The 24,924-nt window shown below is 42.9% G+C and overlaps 3 protein-coding genes across 3 annotated transcripts; 1 reads left to right on the top strand and 2 right to left on the bottom strand.

The window, feature by feature from the left end:
• Positions 1-15,129: 15,129 nt before the first annotated feature.
• On the bottom strand, positions 15,130-15,754 carry LOC131309525 (uncharacterized). Its single transcript, XM_058336144.1, has one exon. It carries the CDS (start codon positions 15,752-15,754, stop codon positions 15,239-15,241), a length of 516 nt encoding a protein of 171 aa, XP_058192127.1. The 3' UTR covers positions 15,130-15,238.
• A 54-nt stretch (positions 15,755-15,808) lies between these two features.
• On the bottom strand, positions 15,809-18,246 carry LOC131309524 (uncharacterized). Its single transcript, XM_058336143.1, has 3 exons — positions 18,040-18,246; positions 17,558-17,638; positions 15,809-17,359 (listed from the first exon to the last, which is right to left on the bottom strand). The coding sequence occupies exons 1-3, from the start codon at positions 18,244-18,246 to the stop codon at positions 15,809-15,811; spliced, it is 1,839 nt and encodes a 612-aa protein (XP_058192126.1).
• Positions 18,247-21,503: 3,257 nt separating this feature from the next.
• Positions 21,504-24,578, top strand: LOC131310080 (uncharacterized). The gene is made up of 2 exons (XM_058336883.1): positions 21,504-21,669; positions 22,795-24,578. The coding sequence occupies exons 1-2, from the start codon at positions 21,640-21,642 to the stop codon at positions 23,749-23,751; spliced, it is 987 nt and encodes a 328-aa protein (XP_058192866.1). The 5' UTR covers positions 21,504-21,639; the 3' UTR covers positions 23,752-24,578.
• Positions 24,579-24,924: the final 346 nt, after the last annotated feature.

Below are 24,924 nucleotides of genomic sequence, written 5' to 3'. Positions count from 1 at the left end.
AAACTTGGCAAAAGCCCCCGGAATGGATTTTGACTCCCCGAAAGCTTGATTTGAACTTGAAACGAACCGCCGAACGCCCGAAATCTTCGTTAGATGCGATGTTTGGTATCCGGCGCTTTGACATAGTCCCATATACCATTCATGACTTGTGTGAACCACCAAACTTGCACAACAGACCCCGGGATCGAAAATGCACACTCGACGACAGTAGCTGCTGCAGCACCTGTTTCTGGTATTTTGACTAGCGTGCGCCACGATATGAATGGCGTACGCCAAGATCGAGGGACAAGTATATGCCAGTGAATAACTGGCGTGTGCCGATCAAGTCTAATGCGATCCACTTGTCTGACCAACTGTCCTTTTTCTGGGAGGCCCTTGTCTTCATTTCCACACGTTTTGAACACGGTTTCTGGGTTTTCAGGAGGCAGAGTCCTTGCTTGTAAGGATGTTTAGACTTTTAGTGGTTGGCTTTGAATATGTCACAGGAAACAAGATGATTCATTGGCCAATAAAGAGGAAATGCACGCATTGCCCCATCTTCATACCATTTCCATTTCAACACTCTGCAACCCATTGCATTTCCAACATGGAAAATCCACTCCCAACCTTGCTCAGGCCTTGGCTAGTACAATTTTTGAGCATTGACTAGCTAAACTTCCAATACCACGGCTTGGCCTCGTTCCGGTATCTTCGACACGTGCCACTCCGGCCAGCACTTCTGAGGGCTGCGCTCCGGTTTTGGGATCCTGACGTCCATGTCTTCCGCTTTGGTGATGATGAGATATGCCCGACCGTTGAGGAATTCCAGGCATATCTCCGGACATTTGCGTCCGCGACACTCGTCAATCCCTCCCTATCAAGTTAGCATGCCGGGGCTATTGGCGTCCTCGCTCGACATTTCCAAGGGTTTGGCCTACACTTTGCTCGAAGGTGGTCAAATCAACATCATGCGTTTGATCGAGCGGTACAGTCCAGATGGTGACTTGGATGACAACGCCGTGCAGGCTCGGCGCCGGTTTGCCTTGGTAATCTGCTTTCTAGCCGCTTACTTGCTTGTTCCTGCTGATGGGCGGGTGTGTCCATCGTTGGTGAGCGTTGCTGCTCAAATGGGGGCGCGAAGGAACGTGGTGCCCCTTGTCTTAGCGGAAACACTCCTAGGCTTGGACTTGGTGTATACAGGTCAAACGAACACCTTTGGCGGGAGTCCACTTTTGCTTCAGGTAAACTCACTCAGCTCATCTTTTTCCAGTTTTTCACACTTTCTCGTTTTACCTCGTCGCTCGGCTTAGGCTGCTTTCTAGTTCTTGCTTGTTTTTTCACTCGGGTTATATTTGGCTTCTTACTTGTCTTTTCACTCATGCAGTTGTGGTTATCGGACAAGCTTGGGTTGCTGTACCCACCGGTGGAAGGTTGGAACCTTTTCCCAAAGAGGATTTATCAAAGGGAGATGCGGTACCCTGACATGGATATAGAAGGTTGGTACGAATTCATGCAGCAAATGTAGCCTGATGAGATCGTCTGGAGGTGCTCCTGGCTGGACCTCCCGGATATGGCTATTCACTCCGATGGATTTGATAGGATGGTGATTGCAGGACTGGCAAATTTTGCTTTCTATATTCCCGGCCGCATCCTTTGCCAATTGGGCGCTTCTCAGGAGAATCTCCGCATCAGTACTGGGGAATTTCGCGTCCCGAATTTCAATGCCCAAACACTCAACGGTTATCAGAGGCGCTGGGGCCTTAGAGTCGTTCAAGCAGAGATGCCGGATTTTACCACAGGGCTAAGGAATCGCTACAGACAGTGGTTGAGAACGGATGTAAACGCAAGGGAAAACATTGACTGACTCCGGACCACTTTGCTATGTTTAGAATAAACTGTGAGCCGTTAGGCTTCTTAAGCATTTTGTTCTGTTTTTCATGCTTTAACTGTTTTAAGGCTTTTATGCTCAGCTCATGTATCAAAAGTAGTAATTTGTAATAAAGTCGAAAGACGATGGGTTTCCCCTGTTTTGATTTTCTTCAATGCGGCTTTGACTTGTGCTCGACCTTCTCAAATTGCGACGTGGACCCAAAAATGCCAACCCTGGATCAAGTGTTTTTTTTTTTTTTTGGATAGAATATGACTGAATCTCAAGGTGAGATTGCCTACGTATCCCTTTTCAAGGAATCTAGTCAGAACGTAGTTCAGGCAAAGGTTCACTCGTGTATTTTACCTCTCTTTTTACGCTCTAACTTTTGCTTAGAACCGCCATTTTCAGGTTTTCGGCCTAGCGAGTTTTTGACTTTCGCCTATTTATTTTTGCCTAGAACCGCCTCCTTAGGTTTTCGGTCTAGCAGGCTGCTCTAACTTTTGCTTGGAATCGCCCACCCTTGTGGTTTTCGACCCAACGAGCATCTCTCAGGGATAGTAGCGCTTGAGTTGATCCAGGTTGACCAGGGTGTTGAATTCGTTACCGTCGAGGTCGATGAGCTTAGCAGCACCCCTAGATAGGATGGTCTTGATGATGTAAGGCCCGGATCGCTTCGGCCTGAACTTCCCGCGGGGATCAAACACTGGGGCGCGGATTTCCTTTGTGACCATGTCTGCTTCGACTAAACCCCTGGATTTCACCTTTTTGTGAACGCGTGAACAATTCGATGCTGATACCCTTGAACATGATACAAGGCTCGGAGCCTTCTTTCATAAAACAACATCAGTTCGACAAACCTCCCGCTTAACCATTCAGATTTCTCGAGACCACTTTCAACCATGATTCTCAGTGATGGGACCTCAAGCTCGATAGGAAGCACTGCCTCCATCCCATAGACCAAGGAGAAAGGAGTCGTACCAGTTGAAGTGCGGATAGATGTTCGATACCCCCAAAGGGCGAGAGGCTCATGCCAATCCCTTGCAGACTCGGCAGTTTTCTTGATGATCATCTCGACATTCTTGTTTGCGGCCTCGACTGCTCCATTTGTTTGTGGGCGATAGATCGTTGAATGATGGATCTCGATGCCGAATTCCTCAAAGAGCTCCAGCACTTTCCCTTTGAAGTGGCTTCCGTTATCCGACACAAACGCCTGAGGAACACCGTACCGGTAGATGATGTTCTTTTGAATGAATTGCGCAACTTGAACCGTTGTCAGGGTTTTGTAGGACTCAGCCTCGACCCATTTGGTGAAGTAGTCTATCGCCACCAGTATGAACTTATGGCCGTTTGAAGCAGACGGTCTGATCATTCCAATAACATCGATGCCCCAGACAGAGAAAGGCCATGGTGAGGTCATGGCATACAATTTAGACGGAGGGAAATGTTACAGGTTCGCGTGGATTTGACATTTGTAACAGCGCCGTACGTAGTCGATGCATTGTGATTCCATCGTAGACCAGTAATATCCTTGCCTGAGGATTTTCCTAGCGAGTATGACGCCGCTCATATGAGACCCGCAGACACCTTCGTGAACCTCTTCCATTATCCTTGTTGTTTCGGCACCGTTGACATAGAGCTTGTGTATCCCACAGTGAGACCTTCGATATAATTTCCCTCCACAGATGATGTACTGAGAAGCTAACCTTTGCAGAGCAGTCCGATCTTTCTTCGTGGCCTCGGCAGGAAACTCCCCGCGCTCCACAAAGTTCCAAATGTCATGGTACCAGGGTAGGCCATCATCGACATCATCAATGGTGTTGACATACTCATAAGCAGGCAAATCCCTCTGCTCAATCACAATCGGCCGCAACTTAACGCCTATTGGAAGTTCGATCATTGAAGCCAAAGTCGCCAAAGCATCGGCGAACTGATTCTTCAAGCGTGGGACATGGGTGAAAGTCACCTTATCGAAGCGAGGAATCAGTTCTTCCAAATCTTGGTGATAAGGCTTTAGCTTTTCCTCACGAACCTTCCAATCTCCATTGGCTTGGGAGACCACCAGGTTTGAATCTCCAATTACTTCGAGCCTCTCGACCCCTAAAGTAATAGCAGCTTCCATTCCGACAATGCAGGCCTCGTATTCAGCTTGATTATTGGTGACATTGAAATTCAATTTGGATGCGAGCGCAATGTGAGCGTCGGCGGGCGTGATCAATAGCACTCCGATCCCGAACCCTTTTTGGTTAGCAGCTCCATCAAAATAGAGCGTCCATACTTCCTCGACCACCGTCAGCACCTCCTCGTCAGGGAAAGTGAAATCCGCGTCTTCTGGGCCGTCTATTGGGCGATCGGCCAAAAACTCGACCACGGCACGCCCCTTTACAGACTTTCTCGTGACGTGTTGGAGTTCGAACTCAGCCAGCAGAAGCAACCAACGTGCTAGCTTATGGGTGAGCGCGGGCTTCTCGAACAAATACTTGATAGGATCCATTCGAGAAATCAGTCTCACCGAATAGGCTAGCATGTAGTGTCTAAGCTTTTTGGTAGCCCAAACCAGTGCTCAACATGTCTTTTCCAGAGGGGTATAGTGCTCCTCAGACCCCACCATTTTCTTGCTTAGAAAGTAAACAGCTTTCTCGACCCTATTGCTCCCTTCTTGCGCTAGTAGACATCCCATGGCTGCTGGAGAGACCGACAGATAAAGAATCAATGGTTGGCCTGGCGTAGGCGGCATCAGTACCGGCGGGCTCTGCAAATACCTCTGAATAGATTCGAAGGCGACCTGGCATTTATCCATCCATTCAAACGGGACCCCCTTTTTGAGCAAACGGGACCCCCTTTTTGAGCAAACGGAATAACGGTTCGCAGGTTAGAGTTAGCTTGGCGATGAATCTACTGATAAACTGGACCTTCCCTAGAAAGCTTCGTACGCCTTTCTCAGACTTTGGTGGCTCCATTTCGAGAATCGCCTTGATTTTGGAAGGATCCAAATGTGCACTTTTGCGGGTTTAATCGTACGTTGTACCTGTGAAGCCTTTCAAGAAACTGCCTGAGTGAAGGAAGATAGTCCTTTTCCTCCTTTGCCTTTACAATCATGTCGTCGACGTAGATCTCAACAGTCTTATGGATAAAGTCATGAAACAAGGTCGTCTGGGCCCTTTGGAAAGTACAACCGACGTTCTTCAGCCCAAATGGCATCTTCGCATAACAATAAGTGCCCCATTCTGTGACAAACGTCATTTTCTCTTGGTCCTCGGGTGCCACAGAGATCTGGTTGTACTCTGAGAATCCGTCGACAAAAGAGAGCACGGCATGCCCCACCGTGTTATCCACAAGCACATCGATATGTGGCAAGGGAAAACTGTCTTTGGGGCTTGCCTTGTTCAAGTCCCTGAAGTCGACGTAGACTCAGATTCTCCCATCCTTCTTGGGGACAAGCACGATGTTGGCGACCCATTTGGGATACTCTACGACCCTTAAGAATCCTGCGTCAATCTGCTTGGTAACCTCCTCTTTGATTTTCTGAACCCAATCTGGCCTCATCCGGCGGAGTTTCTGTTTGACAGGGACAGCCCTGGGCTCTAATGGGATTCGATGCTGTACTATTTCGAGATTGATGCCGGGCATATCCTTGTGGGACCATGTGAAAACCTCAGAGAATTCTTTGAGTAGCTCAATTGTTCCAGCATGATTTTCCGGAGACAGATTCGCACTAATTTGCATCATGCGGGGGTCGTCCTCGTCTTTCAAGTTTATAAAAATTACTTCTTCTTTTAGAGGCTGAGCACGCCTTTCGTCTTCCTTTTCAATGAGGGAACGCAACTCAGTCGGGATGTTCCCGTCGAAGTTTGTTCCTTCATCGTCAGGGTCGACACAGTTTATATAAAAGCCAGCAAAGTAGTCAGAAGCAGGATCATGCATTTCATAAAGCCCAACAGGGTTGCCAAGTACAAACGACTCGAACTCAAAATAAAAGCTACGACGTGGAGAGCCGAGAGGCACAAACTCAGACTCTAAGCTAGACCTAGACTTGACAGACTCTGTGTCAGATTCAAATACATTGTCAATGCATGTCAGGCGTGGAGTGAAAATGCAGTTACTAATACTTCCCTTCGCCTCCACGATGAAAGAGGTAGGATCCTCGAGAACATCCAATGAGTCGGGCCCAAGCATCAGCACTTCAGCTTCTTCGCTCTTGCCTACCAAACCTACTTGGGAGAACAGCATCTCCAGATTTCCTTGATCGAAAGTCCCAGCCAGTCAGCCCTTTCCTTGATCCGAGCCAGCTGTTTCTTGAATTCCCCCTTAGCGAGCTCCTTTTTGGCTATCTCCTTTTCATCATCAGACCAGGTGTCTGCAGCAAAGATTTCGAAACCTGGTAGCCAAGTGCAAGTCTCTGGATCCCAAAATGGCTCTATCTGTCACAAGTAAGCAGAGCCTCCTCCTTCTCGAACAAAATAGCTGTCGGGGTTACCAAAAAGGGTTCGAGGTTTTCCCGTGTCTTTCCTCTTTTTGGCGTCTTTGGCCGGCGGAGTGTAACCTAAACCAAAGCGGCCTTCGGTGAAAGGAAAGATAGGGAATTGAGTGATCCTTTGTCGGTTGATCCCGAGTCCTAGGCCAGGCATGAATGACATTTTCCTCATCATTTCGAGAACAGTTGAACTTATGGTAAAATCATCATCCATGGCGATGGCGAGGACTGAGCCCGACGTGTCAAAAAAGAAACCTCCAAAGTCTGAGACTTCTTCCCCGTGCATAATTCCCAAAACAGGCGTTCCATCATCCCTGAGCGGGCGGATCCCAGAATCCCCACAAATCGTCAAAGTCCCCGTAGGGAGCCCCAGCATAACCTTTTGATGCAGAGTTGAAGGCACGGCCATGATGTTGGCCCTATGAAGCCAAGGCCTGCCCAGCAGTAGGTTGAAGGTAGCAGGGACATCGACCACGAGGAACTCTACGTCCATTTCAAAGCCCTCAGCATCGAGTTTCAGAATTAGAGTCCCTTCGACCACACGGCGATGCTGTCATATGCTTTGACGGCCAGATTGGAGGGTGTTAAGTCATTCTTTGTGAGCCCCAAGCGGTAGGCAACTCTCATTGGGCAAACATTGATGGCAGAACCATTGTCGATTAGCATAGTTCGCACCCAATGTCCCCGGCACTTGACAGTGATGTGCAGCGGGCGGTTATGAGCAGTTCCTTTGACGGGCAGGTCCTTCTCGGTAACGGTGACGGAGTGCTTAGAGAGAAGCCGTAGTACAAGGGCAATCATGGTCTCGGGGGTAATGTCAGTCGGTACCGTGAGCCGGGCTAATGCTGAGGACAGCTTTTCGCGATGCTCCTTTGACGATGATATCAAACCCTAGATAGACACAGCGGTCGGGATCCATTCGAGCTGTTTCAGAATAGCGTCTTCTTCGGGAACCTCACTTGGAAAGACCAGATCATTCCTCTGAGCAGCGGGAGAGATGGTTTTCTGAGCAAGCGGATTGGACGAGCTTTCAGCTTGGAGATTAGACGGCTGGAATGCTCGGCCGCTCCTTGTGACGTTGGCAACATCCCACCAGGAAGACGAGTCAACAAAATCCCACAGATCAGCTGGCACATCCCCCAGCTTGCGCTTTCCTTTGTCGGTTGACGCAACTGTTGTGGTCGAGTCTGGCCCCAGAGCTGAGTCCCATTCCAAATCCTCCATCATTAATCCTTCCCAGAAAGCAGGATCTTGCGCAGCATCTTCCTCAAAGGGTGCCCCTGGATTGGTAACAAACGGAACGTCCCAAAATCCTCCATCGATAAGGGCGGTGTTGACAGTCCACACTTCGCTTCCCTCGTTCAGATGACAATGTTGTCCACATCCCAGATATCGGTAGGTGGCGAAGTTTTGATGGTCTCATTTGCATCCCAAAGGTCAGTAGGCGGTGCATTCAAGACCATGATCGAGCAGTCATCCCTGGGAGCAGAAACGATAGGGCAAGGTTGTTCCACAGAAACGATGTCGAGAGTAGGGTTAAACTCATGGATGAGACGGTCGACCGTACCTGCAATCGAATTCACCAAAGGTAACATGGCATTGAGTGGGCGACGGACATCGGACACGATCTCCCCTTCTTGATAGTAACCCCAGTACTCCTCACTGATATCACTTTGGTCCAAATCAGCCTTGAGACCTTGACCCATTTGCCATCCATTAGGTTGTGGATCCCATACGTATTCTTCATCTTTTAGCTCGACTTGGTCTAGCTCAGGCTAGTAGAAGAGCACGAACAAAGAGAGACCATCCAGAGGGTCGGCCTGTGCCGCATCCCGTTCTCCTTCCTATTGGTTTAGCCACATCTGATTGACCTGGGGGTGTGCGGGGAACCCCATGTTATATTGCTTGATCCAATCGGTACAAAGTTCCTCCCATTCTCGGGCCTTGTCTTCCATGGCCCATCCGGTTGCCATCATGTTAACGCTTGGCTCAGAAGGAAAGGGTACGACTGGTCTAGGGTTGCTGGCTGAGGTAATGTGGTCGATGGGGTTGAATATGGTGAAGCTGAGGGTTATCTGGCTTACTTGAGAGTTGGAGTCGTGTTTGGGCAAGGAGTTGGTAATGACATTGGGTTTAGTAAGTGGAGTTGGAAGGGTACCATTGTCCACCAAATCTTGTATCGCATGACGAAGGCAATAACAAGAGTCAGTGTAATGGCCGGGCATCTGGTGATATGCACAGAAAGCATTGGGGTTATGACTGGGGGGTGAATTTTGAGGAAGTGGAGTTGGGGCTAGAGGCCTAAGGTGTCCGATTTTGACTAACTTCTCCAATACCGAGGAAAGTGGTGCCTCGAAATTGGTGAAGTTACGGGGTTGGTTGCGGTTTCGGGGTCTCTGAGGGGTTTGAACTTGGATGACATCGGCGATGTGACTGGAGCTTTGGGCAGAGGCATTGTTAGCAGAAGTTGTGTTAGCATAATTATTACCACCGAACAGAGCAGTGTTGTTTCCAGGGTACGCACGGGGTTTTGACTTTGAAGCTAAAGTAGAAGAGGACGCGTCACTTCTGGGTAGAACACCGGTTTGGAGAGCTTCTTCGATGGCCAGCCCGGAGTCGTAGAAAGTCTTGAAGTTCGCTCATTGAACTAACACGAGGTTCTTAGCAAAGTCCGGCTGCAGATTGCGGGAAATGATGCGGATTTGGTCTTTCTCGCTCGGGCGATCGGGCATAAGAGCCGCCTTGGCCCTCCACCTCTGGATAAAGTTTGCGAAAGACTCCTTTGCACTCATCTTAGTTGATTCCAATTCCCGAGTGGTCATCTTGAGCTAGGCATTGTAGCTGTACTGAGCGTTGAAGGCAGTACCGATGTCTTTCCACGTTCTCCTTTTGGTAATGTCAAGTGATAAGAACCACTGAAAAGTAGGACCGGCGAGAGTTTGGGGGAACAACTGTGCCATTGCGTCTTCCTCGACACCATGTAGCTTCATTGCACCATGATAAGCCAGTAGGTGAGTTTTCGGATCTCCGGTCCCGTCAAACTTCGCGAAGTTGGGCATCTTAAATCGATCGGGCAACCTGGCATTCGGGAACGGGCAAAGGCGATCCATGTCTAGCACTCCTGCTCCTTTCCTTTCGGACTTAGCAACTACTTCTTCCAGTTTTGTCATTTTGGCGATCAACTCAGCCATTTCTCGGCTTGGATCTGGGTTTTTGACCAGAGGGACTTCTTCGGCCGCGACTTCTCGCTCACGCCTTTCACCACCTTCCCCTCCTGCTACAAAAGGCAGTCTTTCTTCGATTAGGGTGCGAAGATTGGCCATAGAGGCATCGGCCTGGTCGGCCCTTTGCTGCATGATGGCTAGGTTGTGCTGAAGATCCGCCAATACAGTCGCGAGATTCGGGGGTGGAACATCTGCCATGGCTAGAGTTTCTGTCTTTGCGAGTTTCGGGGATACAAGCGGAGATGGAGTAGACGGAAGGGACTCATGTGGAGTGGTCGGTGGTGAATCCTCCCTTGACAGGGTGCAGACCAGAGCTTCTGTTGTGACCGACTGAGAGACGAACTCCAAATCAAACCTTCAACGGACTCGGTGGACGATCCCAAGTAGGTTTGGCTCTTGATTTCGAACCTTTGCTTTGATATCGGCATGACTAGACAGCAAAGTATAAGAGCTCAGTGGTAGCCTGCAACAATTTTATTTGAAAGAAGCGAAAAGAAAGGAAAAATAAGCATGTCAACGTCGTCGGTGTCCTCCTAGACTCTAAAATTAGAGAGAGATTGTCTTACGACATTCAGACGCTTGCCATAGAATCCTCAGATTTTCTTTTTGACGATATATCCTTGATTGAATCGACTGACACTAAGAGATGCCAAAACAGCCTAAGCCTTTGACTTTTCCTTTCTCAAAGTTTCAAAGTTTGAGTTCGGAACAACTCGATGTAGATGGCGTGATACCATAACCGAAGTGGCGTAAGCAGCACAGTGCCGGAGTCTGAGCGGTGTAAGTGATTAGCACTTTTAACCTGAGTGGTGTGAGTATCACGACATTCTCTCCGTTGTTCCTAGTTTTTCAATTTGAAACCTCGATTGGGCGTTTAGATAAGGACTTAGGAGGTATTGATTTCCCAAAGCCTCATCGACTAAGGATTTTGAAAATTTTTGATAACGTGCAACATCGGGATGCACGACTCGTCATCGGTTCAAGGCAAAGTCGAACGGGCGCAAGACAGACTCGACAAAAGACATCCTAAAAGCCGCCTTAGCATGCTCCTACGCAAAATGGTTATGAATGTATGTACAGGCATACGATAAGGAAAGCAGTAACACATAGACAGAACACGGGGGTTAGATGCAAATAATCCTATCCTGCGGGTTCCTGTCCTATGTTGAAAGGTCCTAGTGCTTTGTACGCATGTAGAGGCCGGTTTTGGCTAAAAGGGTTCCTTTGATTAGAGCTGCGATATACCTCCTATTGCAACGCGTAGAGCAAAGCAATGGTCGAACGGTAGTATGACTCATCATAGTCCAAGGTTGTTGGGCGTTCGAGGACCCCGGGCTCCAATAAATTGTGCCGGTTACCCAAAACACCTCTACGGGGCTGACTAACATCGATGCGAATGGAGAATGCTAAAGAATGATCGAAAGAGAGAGAAACGCAATGTTTTGAAAAATGCCTTTTTGAAGTTTGGCTCACTTTTATTGATTAACATTTGGAGAAAACTACACAAGTGAACAATAGTAAAAGCGCCAGTTCGGATTGGTCGGATACTGAGATCCTGTTACGTTACCATTCCGTTCTTCAGCAGCGCGAAGCGTACTATTTTGACAGACTTTTGGAAAATTGTTCATTTATGTATTAATTGCCAAATGTTAATCAATGCAATGAGTCCCCAGCGGAGTCGCCACTGTAGGCACATGCCCCGAAAAATTTTATTTATAAAATCGAGCGCGCCCTTTTTGTGGAAAAGCGCGGCGAAACGCTTCAATTCAGAGTCGCCACTCGGGTTTCGTGGTATGCACCCAAGGAACCGAACTTGAAACGTTTTGCTACGTTTATTTGATTTGAAAAAGGCTTATAGACTGGTCCGTCGTCACCTTCGATATCTGAGGTTCGGGAGCCAGGTTACGAGAGGGGAAGGGTTTTATGGCACCCCTCTCGCCCAATCCGGAGATCGGTCTCTACTCGGGCATTTTATAAAATATTTTCATTTTTCTCTCATCAATCATTTTTTAGCCAATTAGGGCGGGGGAGCAATTTAAAGGGGATTTAAAACTGTAACAAGTTGTATTTATGTGAAAAAATGTGATGGATGCTTATTGAAATAGTATAGATTGAAAACAGACTTCTGTGAGCGTTTTAAACAGACTGGATAACACTGATCTGGAATGAGGTGCGCAAGAAGAAGTCTGCATGCACTGGCCAAACCACTACATGCAAGTTTCACTTGCGCACGCCACTCAAAGATTGGCGTACTCCAGTAAGCCTAAACCCATAGCTCTTATTTTCAACCCTCTGGGCTCTGGAAAGGACCAGTGCACACCCAGGACAAACAACGCAGTTTATATAACAGGATAAAATACAGTTACAAACAGCAGAGATGACTTTGAGCAGAAGAAAAGACAGTATACCCCATAAACAGTGTGGGGAATATAAACAATGATCAAGGCCTAATTGTCACGCAAGGGCCAGCCATTGGATCCATCGTGACTGTCGTACGCCAGTCCAAAGACCACGTACGCCAGTTATACTACTTGGTCAGTGCTTGGCTTTGCATGATCCGGGCTCTGGAACATGACCAGAAAGGTCCCAGAGGCCACTTAAAGCAGAAATAAGAAATAAACAACTACACAGCTCTATGATACAGAAAGCGATAAACTGATTCTTAGCATGCAAAAAGGTGATAAGATAAAAAGAAATGAAACAAGAACAGGATGATCTGTGGTCCCCACGCCAGTGGTGCATGTACAACCATAACTGGCGTACGGCTTGTGATTACTGGCGCGCGCCACTTTTCATCACTCACGATCATTGAATCTTTGCCAGCTTTGAGGCCAAGACTGATATTGATTACCAGCCTTGACCCTACTAGCACCCCTCAGGGGTCAGAACAGGGCACAAAGCAAAAGGTGGTATACCTTTTAGATTGAACTTGGTGATGGATTGGAGCTTTGAGCTTGAGGTTTGGAGGATATATGGAGGGTATGAGATGTTAGAGAGGTGCGTGGGTAATGTTTCTTTGCTTTCACCTTCAATGGATGAAAGGAAACAACCAAGAAGGCAAGAGAAAAGGAAGGAATGGCTTAAGAATCTTAATGGATCCAACCCCTTGCAAATGAATGCAAGGGGGGTATTTATAGTACAAGAGTGACTGGAGGAGGGGCAGTAACCAGACGGGTTAAAGGCTGGTTTGGCTAAGGAGGGAGCCTCCCATGCATTAAATGCATGGGACTAGGTGATGGAAGATGTAGGAGAGAGAGGGGAACGCCTCTGCAGAGTATAATCATCAGGGGGACTGTAGCCTACGTCAGGGTGGCCACCAAAGTCCCGAGCACGTGGTTGAATAGTGATATTTGACCGGTTTTTGACTGGCGTACGCCTGATATGTACCTGCGTGTGCCAGTGAGAACTGAGTCAACGGTCGATGACTGACACGTGGCAGTCGACCGGCGTACGCCATGGAAGTACTGGTGTATGCAAGTATGGTTTTGCTGAGGCTTTTTGGTTCTAGCTTTGAAGGGTCTGGGCAAGGCTTGACAAAGGTTTTGAGTGAGGTTCAGGACGCTCAAAGCTCAAACACACCATTAGCCTCGGGGTGTTCTTGATCGTAATCATCATTGGGGAGACAAAAACCATAAGTAAGCAAACTGTTCCGGACAGTCCAAAAATTAAGGTGTCTACACCCAATTGATGACTAATTGTACTGGACGTGCTTTGATACATTTAGTTCTTTCTATAGAACTGGAACTTTTGCATGTGAATAAATTACATATGAACTTCTTCCCTTCTTGTTCTTCCATGTCTCTCTGTCGCTTTCAGCATAATATACTCCATCCGTCCCTTTCTAAGTGTCCTGCTTCGTAACTCCAACTTATTAAAAAGACATCATCATTATACCTTTCACATCAACTTTTTCCTTCACTTTCCCTACTTACCCATCATCATTACATTTTTACTCACTTACTTTCAAAATGGAATCTACTTTTAGGGACAAAATAGACAATGCACCAACTTTTATCTATTAACTTTACAAAATGGACACTTATTAAAGGACAACCCAAAATGGAATACTAGACTCCAAATAAGGGACGAAGAGAGTAGTTGATTATGCATTCTTTAGTTCTAATTTCAAACCAGCCAATGTGTTGAAAATTTGATCTGGCCCTGTAGAGATGTTAGTTTTGCTTTGGAAATGAAATATGGTTCAACTATTTGTCAGGTTATGCTGGTTTCTTGCAATTGTCAAAATGTGGAGTATTGTGATTTGCTTATCCTTATGTTTTTTTTAAGTCCCACATTTTCTTGTGCTCATACTGGCACATGCTTATCTAATGTTCAAGCATTTAGCTAATTCACAAAAATCCAATCATATTTCCTCCACCTGGAATGTGAGATCAAGTGGGATATAGATTCAATCTGGGTTAAGCTGTGTTTAGATGTTTGATTTGTGCAGGAATTATGTGAGAGCAAAAGAAAATAAGATAGATATCCCTCTACAACTCCAAGCTGTGTTCCCCTTCCGTTTCTCTTCCTTCCAAAAATCTGTTACAAAATCATAACCCAAATACAACTTATCGAAATTGAATGCCTAGGCCCCTAGACATACTGAATGTGGACCATGCGATCTGCTGCTCAAGCCATCTCTACTCAATACACGACTTAATTCCATGATTGCATAGTTCCTCATTTACTGAGGTTTTCTTTCAACTAATGCCACAAAACTAGACATAAGGAATCAGATTAACTAGGCCACTGAAGCCACATATAACAATCCATGAAAATCCACCAAGTTTCACATGAAACATATCCAAAATTTGCCTGAATTAAGAGGCTAATAAATAAAGATCACAACTAACAATTCAAGAGAGAGAGAGAGAGAGAGAGAGAGAGAGAGAGAGAGAGAGAGAGAGAGAGTTATTTTTTGTGAGCTCTGTAACCGGAGATGAATGTGAGGGAGAAGAAGCTGTGACAAATTCAGAGGAGTGGTGAGACGGAGATTATGGTAGTTTCCTTCCTTTGCACACAAAACTCTTAGTGGAACCAAAGACATTTCCAGTATGTTTACCTTGATTAAGAGAATGGTATACTCACATGGGCAATGGCGGATCTAGGATTTCTATAGAGATGGGTCACCTTTCAAGCATTACTTTTTTTTGATTGGCAAATTTTTTTGTCCAACGTCCACAGGCAATCCATGGTGAGAAGAGATTGTCTCACTGACACCATGGGATACAAGAGACACTAGAAACAACATGAAAAAACTTTGTACAACAACCAGCAGCAGAAACAACATAGAGATAGATAGCAACAAGATAGAAACAACAGCCAAAAGCACTCCATAGTGAGAAGAGATTTCCTTATCATAGAATATCAAGGCAACTCAGTTTTACGGACTAAGCAGCACCAAAGAAACAAAAATGAAAGAAACAATTTCCATAAGCATTCCATGATGAGACGAGGGTACATAAAATTAGTTTGAACTTCTCCCAACTCCACTGAGATTAAGAACCTATCCAGCCTGCTGTGAAATGCATTACCTTTCAAGCATTACTTTGGAAAAGAAAAATTCACAGCTCAATATAAAGCAAAGATGAAATGTTTAAACATTCTTCATTAACCACAAAACTTCGAGCTTAAAACATTCTAAAAGATTTCATACATAAGCACACAAAAGCATAGATTACTTCCTAAAAGTTATTACAATTGACCACGACGGGTTTTCATATTCTGAAAGTTTTGCATGATTGTATCGTTCTCAATCCCATCAAAAACATCTCTTTCTATGTACACCACCAAACTTTTATTCAACCACTGATCATTCATTCGATTCCGTAGTCGATTCTTCACAATGTTCATCGCAGAAAACACTCTTTCAACAGTAGCAGTTGCAACCGGTAAGATCAATGCCAATTTCAAGAGCAAGTAAACTAAAGGATATAGTTTATCTCTCCCGGTCTCTACCATTTTCTTAGAAAGATCAGTAAGTCCATTCAACCTCGAAAAATCCTCATTCGATTGCACATCAAAGATATATGAATCAAGTTGATCAAAAAGAACCATGAGCTCTACCGGAGAAAATTCGTTCGGATAAAACTCGGCAAGACGAATCAATTTAAAATCATTGAAGCAGTTGGATGGATTTAAACATGCCACACAAAGTGACAACTCACTATTTGCCTCAGTGAAACGAGCATTTAGTTCTTGAAGTTGCATATCGATAACTCTAGCAAAAACCTCGACGTGATAATGATGCAAGTTAGTAACTTGTTACGCTTTTCGTTGGCCTTTCCCTTCAGCAACAAATTTATCATCCATGTTGGGGACATTAATTCCATGCTTTTCATAAAAGGAGGAAACAACAATAAATAAAGAATCCCAGCCACTATCCCTCATCACCTTGAGTCTTTTTTTTGATGTTTGAACCAAATATATAGCATTCACAATATCTTGATCTTTTCTTTGTAGCGCTTGTGACAACTCTGATGTAATAGCTAACATTGCTTTCATCAAGTGAAGACTGAGAACATATTCAAAAGACCGCATCAAGTTCTTCAATACCTTTGCTTCGGATCGTTGTTCTGAGTGTGTACCCTTATCACAGATGATTTGAAGCACATTAATCACAGCTAAAAACATATTCAGTATGCTTATTAAAGTACCATAGTGCGAGCCCCACCGTGTATCACTGGGACGTTTAAGATTGGTTTCTTGATTTAAGCCTTGCCCACTTGAAAGCTCTCCAACACTAAGTGCCTCGACAACATTTGTATAGTGTATCCCCTTAAGAATATCGAGGCGTTTACATGATACTCCAACAATAATCACCACTTTATTGACAATATAAAACAACATGGAAATATCCTCATGATTCATTGCCTCAGCCACAAGTGCTAGTTGTAGTTGATGTGCAAAGCAATGCACATAATATGCACATGAATTCTCATTTAATATTAATGTCTTAAGGCCATTAAACTCACCTTGCATATTACTTGCCCCATCGTAACCTTGCCCCCTTAATCTAGACATACTTAATCCAAGTCGACAAAATAACATCCCCATTGCTTCCTTCAGTGAGAAAGCATCGGTATTTGCAACATGTTCAATGCCCATAAAACGCTCGATCACATTACCTTTTCTGTCCACATACCATATTGCAACTGCCATTTGCTCTTTGATTGATATGTCCCGAGCTTCATCAACCAAGACTGAAAAGAGTGAATCACCAAGATCTTTCACAATCGCTTTCATAGTGTCAAAAGCAGCTGCACTTATAATGTCCTTTTGAATATCGGAAGCAATCAACTTCAAATTTTGTGGAGCATTATCCAATGCAACACCTTTAACTTTTTCATTATGGTCGGCAAGAAACTTCAAAAGTTCAAGAAAGTTACCTTGGTTACTTGAATGTTCAGATTCATCATGACCACGGAATGCGAGTCCTTGTCTAACGAGAAACCAAATAGAATCAACCGACGCATTCAAGCGGATTCGATAATCAATTCTAGCTTGGTTTGATTGATTGTCAAACACCGTTTGAATATGTTGCCTTTGGTTTAACAAGTCCTCACACTTACCCCAAGCTTGATTATGAGCACTATTTGGGCCTCCCACGTGATCATTGATTATCTTCTTCTTCTTCCAATTTGAGTAACCCTTACCAACAAATTTATCCCCGCCCGCTTGATCTCCAATTTCTGGCTTGAAAAGATAACAACAAAGGCAAAATGCGGCATCTTTTGCTATGCTATACTCTATCCACGTAGAAAACTGACTGAACCACGCCTTGTTAAATCGTCGATATTTATTTACAAATAGTGTCTGCGGAAAAGTATGGTCACGAGGTTGAAAGGGACCCTTTTGCAAATTGTTTCTGCGGATTTGGTCTTGCTCATTAGGATTATAATCACCAATTCGGGGTCGAAGTCCAGGATCAGCGGGAAGGTTTGCCAAGTTAATTTCTACACGTCTTTGTTTTGGTGGTCAAGAATTATCATCATCATTTTCCAATTTAGGCACCTCTACCGGCAAAATGGGCACCTCTACCGGCAAATTGGGCACCTCTACAACTACAGGTTTGTAGAATCTCTTCGTGACTAACTGTTAAGAGAAGGAAAAAGAATTTTAAGCACTATTTTTCAGAATAGAAATCAAAACAGTGCAGTGTACACCTTTTCAATTAAACTAATCTATGAACGAGAGAATGAATGAGTTAAACTATTGTATTAAACTAAACTAATTAGATTAGATTTTTTTTTTGAAAGGCAATTAGATTAGATTAAATTAAACTAATCGAGTAAAAAGAAGTAAACTATTGTATTAAACTAAACTAATCTAGTAAAAAGAGGCAAACTTTTGCATATATTAACGAACGAGCTTATTACCTGCTTCTGCTTGTGGTCTGTGGATTGATCGAGAACGCGAGTCAATGAGATGACGAGAGGATTGGGATTTGGGATCGATCAAGATGATGAGGTTTGAGGGTGTCGGCACCGATGCACCGTTTCATCTTTCGGACTGATTCCAGACTCAGATGAGATGACGAGGGTTTGAAGACTGATCGAGATGACGAGGGTTGAAGTCTTGAAGATTGATTCCAAACGATATGTTGAAGATTGATTCCAGACGAGGGTTTCCGCCGTTCGGGTGAGAATGATATGTTTTAGTGAGAGAAACGCCTGTGGTGGCCAGGTGGGGCTCGTCCACATTTCAGATCCCAAAAAAAAAAAAATTCCCAGAAATTCCAAGTGGGTCACGTGACCCACCTGTACTCATGCCCAATCCGCCCCTGCACATGGGTATACAAAGAAAGAAGAATCTAAGATGGAAAAAAGACATGCTGCTAATCAAGCTTCCATTGATCAAAACTGTTTAGGTGTTAGAAAATGTAATATTGCCTTGTCAACTTTTCTGGCTCTCAAATTGTTTTTTGTAAATATGGCTGTTTGTTTGGCCGCTCCAAATCTCTCTCTCTCTCTCTCTCTCTCTCTCTCTCTCTCTCTCCGCGAGAAGACTCACCTCCAATTCTCTTCTGAAATTGAACCTCGTGACTTCGATTGAACAATCTCCTACTATTGTCATTCCAACAACAATCCAGATTTAATAGATCCCTGTGTGAGACCTTCTTATCAATTGTCCCTACTATTCCTAATTTTTTTTTTTTCAAAATAGGATTTTGATTTTCGCGTTCCAACTAATGGCGCCCCACTTTATTCATGAAGTTATTAGTAACTTCACGTTAAAAGTGGAGTGTCATCAATAAAAAGTGGAGCGCGAAAATTCGTTTCCTTCGAAATAAGCTTATTACAAAAATACAATTCAGAATGCCCAAAAACCCAAAAAAAAAACAATACCGAGGAAAAATAAATCTTCTACAATCATTTAAATAAAATAAAATAAAAACAATGAGCACAAAAAGACGTGCTTGCACGTCGCCATAAACACTAGTCATTAATTAGTACTATTTGCAATCAGAATATTCTTCGGAGTCAACTAATGCATTCTTTGCACTACCTTTTTTTTTCCCCCTCCCTTTTGATTTTGATGAATGTTAGAAATCTTCCTGCTCTTATTGCAGCAAGCTGGTCACTTGCATTCTTACCCTCATTAATTAGGTTTTAAATAATGACTGTTACTTATCGGCTACGAAGCACTGACACGGACACGGCAAAATACATATGAGACAGGCCACATCTCGTGACGTGCCTAATAAATTTAATTAATTTTTGTTGTGGGACACGTCGGGGTCACGCAAGGAACACGTATTAGGACACATCAGGGATTAGATATACAATTTTTTTGGGGGGATGTTTATTATTTCAAATATTTTGAGTTAGGAGTGTAATATAATATAACTATGATGTTTGTTTATATATATTGAAGCTTCATACTTATATATCTAGGGCGCTGCTATTCGAAACCCTTTATTTTCTCTCATAGCTCACTACATTTCGGTAAATGATTGTTGAAAATCATACATAACATTTCAGTAAATAGCTGTTGAAAACAAGATTATATTTCGGTAATTACATGTCGAAAATATGTTCAACTTTCGGTAAACAACTGCCGAACATACATTTTCGGTAAATAACTGTTGAAAAAAATATTGTATTTCGGCAATTGGATGCTGAAAATATATCTCAATTTTGGTAACTAACTGTCAAATATAATTGAAAATTTTTAACGGGCTATGGGAAAAAATAAAGGGCTGCGAATAGCAGCGCCCTATATCTAACTAAATTTCCACTGGCATAAAATAAGAGTTTTTAGTTTATTTATTTATTTTCGTCGATGTCCTTCTCTCTCTCTACACAAGATGAGACTATGAGAGCTACGGCCGTACGGCGTAAGAGAGGCTCGCGAGTTGGGATATTGACTCGCGAGTTTTATGAGTCCTAGCTCACTGTGTCGTGACTCGGATTTATTGGTTTTCTTTTTTAACAATGTGACTCGGAAACCTTGTTCTCAAGCCCTTGTTTGACAAGTAGATGTAAAAATGTAAGTAATTTTATCACTCATTTAGATAATTAAAGAAGTTAGAGATTGTGAGAAATGAAACACTGAAATTTTAGTGGTCTATATTTTTTATTCTCACCAAATGTCACAAATTGCAAAACAAAAATTATACACAAATTTTTTTTATTTTTATTAAGAATGACATGACTTTCTTTAATGAACTGCCCTAGCTGACCTGCTAAGCCCTAATTACGTGGCTCAAAAGGTTAACCTCATGTTATATAGTAGCTGGTCAGAATCACTTATATATTACTTTCACTTTTTCAGAGCCCAACGATGTGGGACTCTAATTTTTGGGGCTTCAAACTTTTGTAATGAATTATTATTATAAGACAAATGCCTTAATATTTTCTAGACAATATAGGACTATAAACCTCCGGTACTTAAACTTTAGCTGCGGTATTTAAGGGTGAGCTCACGCTATATTTTTTGTCTATGCATGGACATCAAAATATCACTTGTTTTCACTAAAAATATCAAAAATACAATTTAGAAAACAAATATAAGAAAAATATGTTTAAATACCGTTTCGACAATAGCGTGTACTCATCATAAGCTGCAACACAACCCAAATTACTAAAATTCATAGAATGAGGATTGATAGCAAGAATGTGAAACAGCCTATAAAAATAAAAATAAAAAGAATGTGAAACAAAAATTGAGAGCAGGAGTGATAAATTTCACCGGAGGATAATGTGACATGGGCTGCATTCTCCTAAACTTTTTTGTCTATGATTTTTTTCAGCACTTTTTATTTCTCATAACTTTTTGTCGAGCTTTTTGTCGTAATTTTTAAGATTAATCATTCATCTCGACGAGACGAATCAGAAAAGTATAAAAACGTCGACCGATATTGAAAAAAGTTCATATAAGACAACAATTGTTTGGTTATTTTTTCGTCTGTAGTGAACTTTTTTGCTTTTGGTCGTAATTTTTTACTTTCTAGACTCCTCTCATCGATATGGATAATTAATCCAAAAATATGACGCGAATCTAACAAAAATTCAAAAAAGACAAACAAACACAAAACAAAAAGGGATTTTTTTTAACCACAATGCGACCATAGTTCATGACTCGGAACCTTTCTGGTTGAGAGCCAGTACTGTATAAGGCAAAGAGGAAAATGACATGTGACTCGCTAATTACGTGGCAAACTCTGGCACCGGAATTCTGGAAGGACCAGGAATTAGTATATAGTACTAATTAGGAAAAGCAGCTAGCCACCACTCGAGTCGAGGCTAGGGAATCAGATCCACAGGAAATTGCCATAACGGTCATAACCAGAATTTTGAACTTCTTAAGCACACACCACAAATAAAAGATAAGGAAGCATCGCTAGCTATCGGCTGGAAATTAAGAAACCAATAATAGCCGTTACTTGTGCCTGCTTTCGCGCCACAAATACCCACGGCTAGCTTCTCTATTAGTGTATATATATATATATATCTTGTGATCATCTCTGTACTTTCTCTTCAAATTAATCTGATTTCGAAATTATGCTATTCGTTGGAAATTGGAATGCTGCTTCCCTAACCACATTTTGGTCCTGATGAACCCTCTCTCTTTAAGGACCTACGATCAAAATTATGGATTCCGAGCCGCTTTCGCTATCTATGGTATCAGCTTCTAAATCAAATTCGTTGTTCTTTGTGAATTCTGTTGTGTGTTACACTGGTGCATTTTCCACATAGGTCGGCCAATGTTGGCAATGCCATATCGTACTGGCCGGTACGGTACTCAGCAATCAAACGCTTACGTACAATATTGCTAATCTATACTGGCTAAAATACCAGCCTGTACCAGTTGATTTTGGGATTGTACCGGAATTTATATTATTTTTCTCTACTTTAACTTTTGCAGTTATACATAAATAATATATATAAAAAACATTGCGATAAATCCGAAAAGATACCGATATATACGCCGATACCGGTGGGTACCATCTTAGTAGAGAAAACGGTATGCTAACCGGTGCAGAATTGACAACTTTGGGTCTAGCTCTTCTCCATGGACACTAGATCCTGCTGTTGAGTTAATTTGTGGACTCTTCTCATGCTCACTTTGATACTTGAAACTATTAGTTTGTTAGAATTCATCGAGAACATCAACCATACAAAAAATCAATTGATGGAATACTAACTAGTACCTGATCAGAACAAACAAGATTAAGGAATTCCGTTTCATTGTGTCAATCTATTAATTTAACAAGGTATATGTGTCCCAAAAATAATATTAAACGGCAGCTGATCAAAATGATTTTTGAGATGGTTGATGCAATCAATGGGCTCTAAAAAATAAACGTGATAATCAAAATGTGTTCAGGAAGAACCCACAAAAGCCAACTGAATGGTCTAGTCGCTAATGAGAGGATCCAAATCCTTTCTTTGTTCTGTTTAGTTCGCACTCTCCAAATTGTAAACCGCACTCCCCAAATTGTTAACCTTTGTGGAGTGCGAAAATCAATATGAGTTGATTTTCTTGGGAGTGCGGTTAACAATTTGGGGTGTGCAAAAATCACTCCTCTTTATTTAAGGTTAATCCTGTCAGATAAATGTATTGCTTCTCTGTAGATTTATCACGTCCTAAGCTTAGCAAACGAAATGAAATCTATTAAATCTGAGATGCTGAGCTCTAAGAATAAGGAGTTTTGACAAATTAGTAGTAGTAGATTGAGATTGACTTATGAGTTACATAGACAATATGTATCTTCCACTAACTGGGCAAGTCTAAATTTTGTCCAGGAATCAACAGCAGCTGCCACAAAGATGCCCAGGAGACGCAGTCCACTGCATACGTGCGGAGCTTCAATCTCTGCAATTGCATCCAAAGCCTACACAAAAACTAGAGATTCCAATGGACCAATTGGATCAATGACAAAAAGAATGACCAAGTTAGCTGCATTTACATTCCCATTGATCCATGCCATGCAATGCCAATGGCTAGCACTTCTCTCGTTTGTTGATGATCATATCCTAGGTGTTGAGAAAATAATTGAAAAGGTTTTCCCTCCATCTACCAGATTGTTTGACGAACTAGATGAGTTCCTCCGAATTGCAGAGACTCTACCAGGAAAGTTTGATGAACATGTTAGCAAATTCCCTGATTTTGTCCACCAAGTTCCATTTCTTGATTTTGCGTTGACATTTTTGATATCATGGTTGAGGTTTTTGGTCTCTAAATTGACTCACTGGGGATCAAACAACACGAAGGAGAGGGAAATAAGAGTTGATATAAACTGTGACAATCTCAATATAGAAGGAGAATCAGCAGAGCAAGTGTACTTGAATATAGAATCGCCAAGCCACATTTCTATATCTGCTTCTTCGCTAAATGAGCCAGAGATGGTTCGCCAAGAACACGGTCCTGTAGATTCTTCAATGGATACTCAGAGTGAAAATGTGGAAAGGTTCTCACATGTGTCTAATTGTGCAGAAGATGAGACCAAGACATTTACTAAATCATTTAAGTCGGTTGTTATGGAGTGCAGTTACAAGGAAATGCTAGAGAAAGGGAAAAAGGAAAGCACAGAAAATGCATACGGAAGCTTTAAGGGGGATAGTCCTGAAGCAAATACTACTGAGGAAGAAGTTGTAGAGAGCTGTAAGAAGGATGCGAACAAGAGCATTGGAAAGGAGCATCCGATTTTGGAACTATTCGAAGCAAGTTGGCACATGAAACCTGGAAAAGTAGGTAAATGAGGCCATAGCCACGAATTTCTTTCAAAACAAATGAAAGAATGCAAGTTGGATTATGGCATGCCCTAGTAGAATTCTGTCAGTTTCAGATTTTAGACTTTACAAAAAGCACTCCATAACGGAGTAGATGCCAATGTTTTTCAACTACCAGCAGCCTATTATACAAGTTGCTTGTGTTGCGGTACTATTTTGTTTGGTGATGGGTAACACTCTCTGGGGTTGATCTTGTCGGTTTAGAAACTACTGTTTAGCAAGTAACGCGTTCTTAGTAATGTACCATTCCTTAAAGGCAACTGAATATGAGATTGTTTTCCCTGCTTGTTTTTCTTGCCTTTTGAGGCATCTCTCATCAAATTTTCCTTCTCCACGTTTTTCCAATAAATGATGCACCACGTTTTTCTAGAGCCTGGCAAGATCATGTATGTAAACCAATTGAGAGTAGCTAGTGTACCTAATTAATGACTTGAAAAACTTATCTGTAAGACTATCCATCTCTCGTCATCTAAGATTTGTGTATGTTCCCGAGAGGATTTCAATCTCTTGAATAACAAGATGCCGTGCCATGGACGACTCAAATAAGTCGGAGAGAAAGTGTCGGAGGTTTGTTGGATGAGCAAGATGGCCCACGTCCTCGTCTAACAGCCATTTCCCTAGCAAATACATTCCATTCATCCATGACCAAGAAATAGCACTTCTGGATCGAAAGAAGTTTCAAGGATGAAGCTTGCGCATTTTGCTTATCGGTGCCAACATAGTTGGGATACCAGATTTTCCCGTTGGCTTTGGGTTCTTTTTAGGGTCTTATATACTGACTCAACCCCAATTAATGGTTATGAGATTTGTCAGAGAAGCCACCATTTGTTTCTAATCTAACTTGGGCAAATTGTCGATTGTATGCACATTTCAACCCCCACAGAGAATACCCCTAACATATGGACACGAACGATGAATCATCATTCAGAGAATCAGAAATTTGTAATATTTTCCACCCAAACCACAAGATATTAATATTTACTCAATGAACATTTATTTATTGGTCAAAAGTGTAGCATTGAAATGTTTATAGGTCAAACCAAAAGTGTAGCCTTCAATTCATATGCCTTGCCGCTTTGGGCCCTGTTTTTAAAAAATTCAGTTTTAAATCTTGATTAAATGAGCCCTATTTGAAATTTTTTT

Source organism: Rhododendron vialii, chromosome 12a (assembly GCF_030253575.1).
Source record: "Rhododendron vialii isolate Sample 1 chromosome 12a, ASM3025357v1".
In the NCBI taxonomy this organism is placed as follows: Eukaryota; Viridiplantae; Streptophyta; class Magnoliopsida; order Ericales; family Ericaceae; genus Rhododendron; species Rhododendron vialii.
Note: the sequence above shows the minus strand (reverse complement) of the source record. Positions and strands in the feature narration are given on the sequence as shown.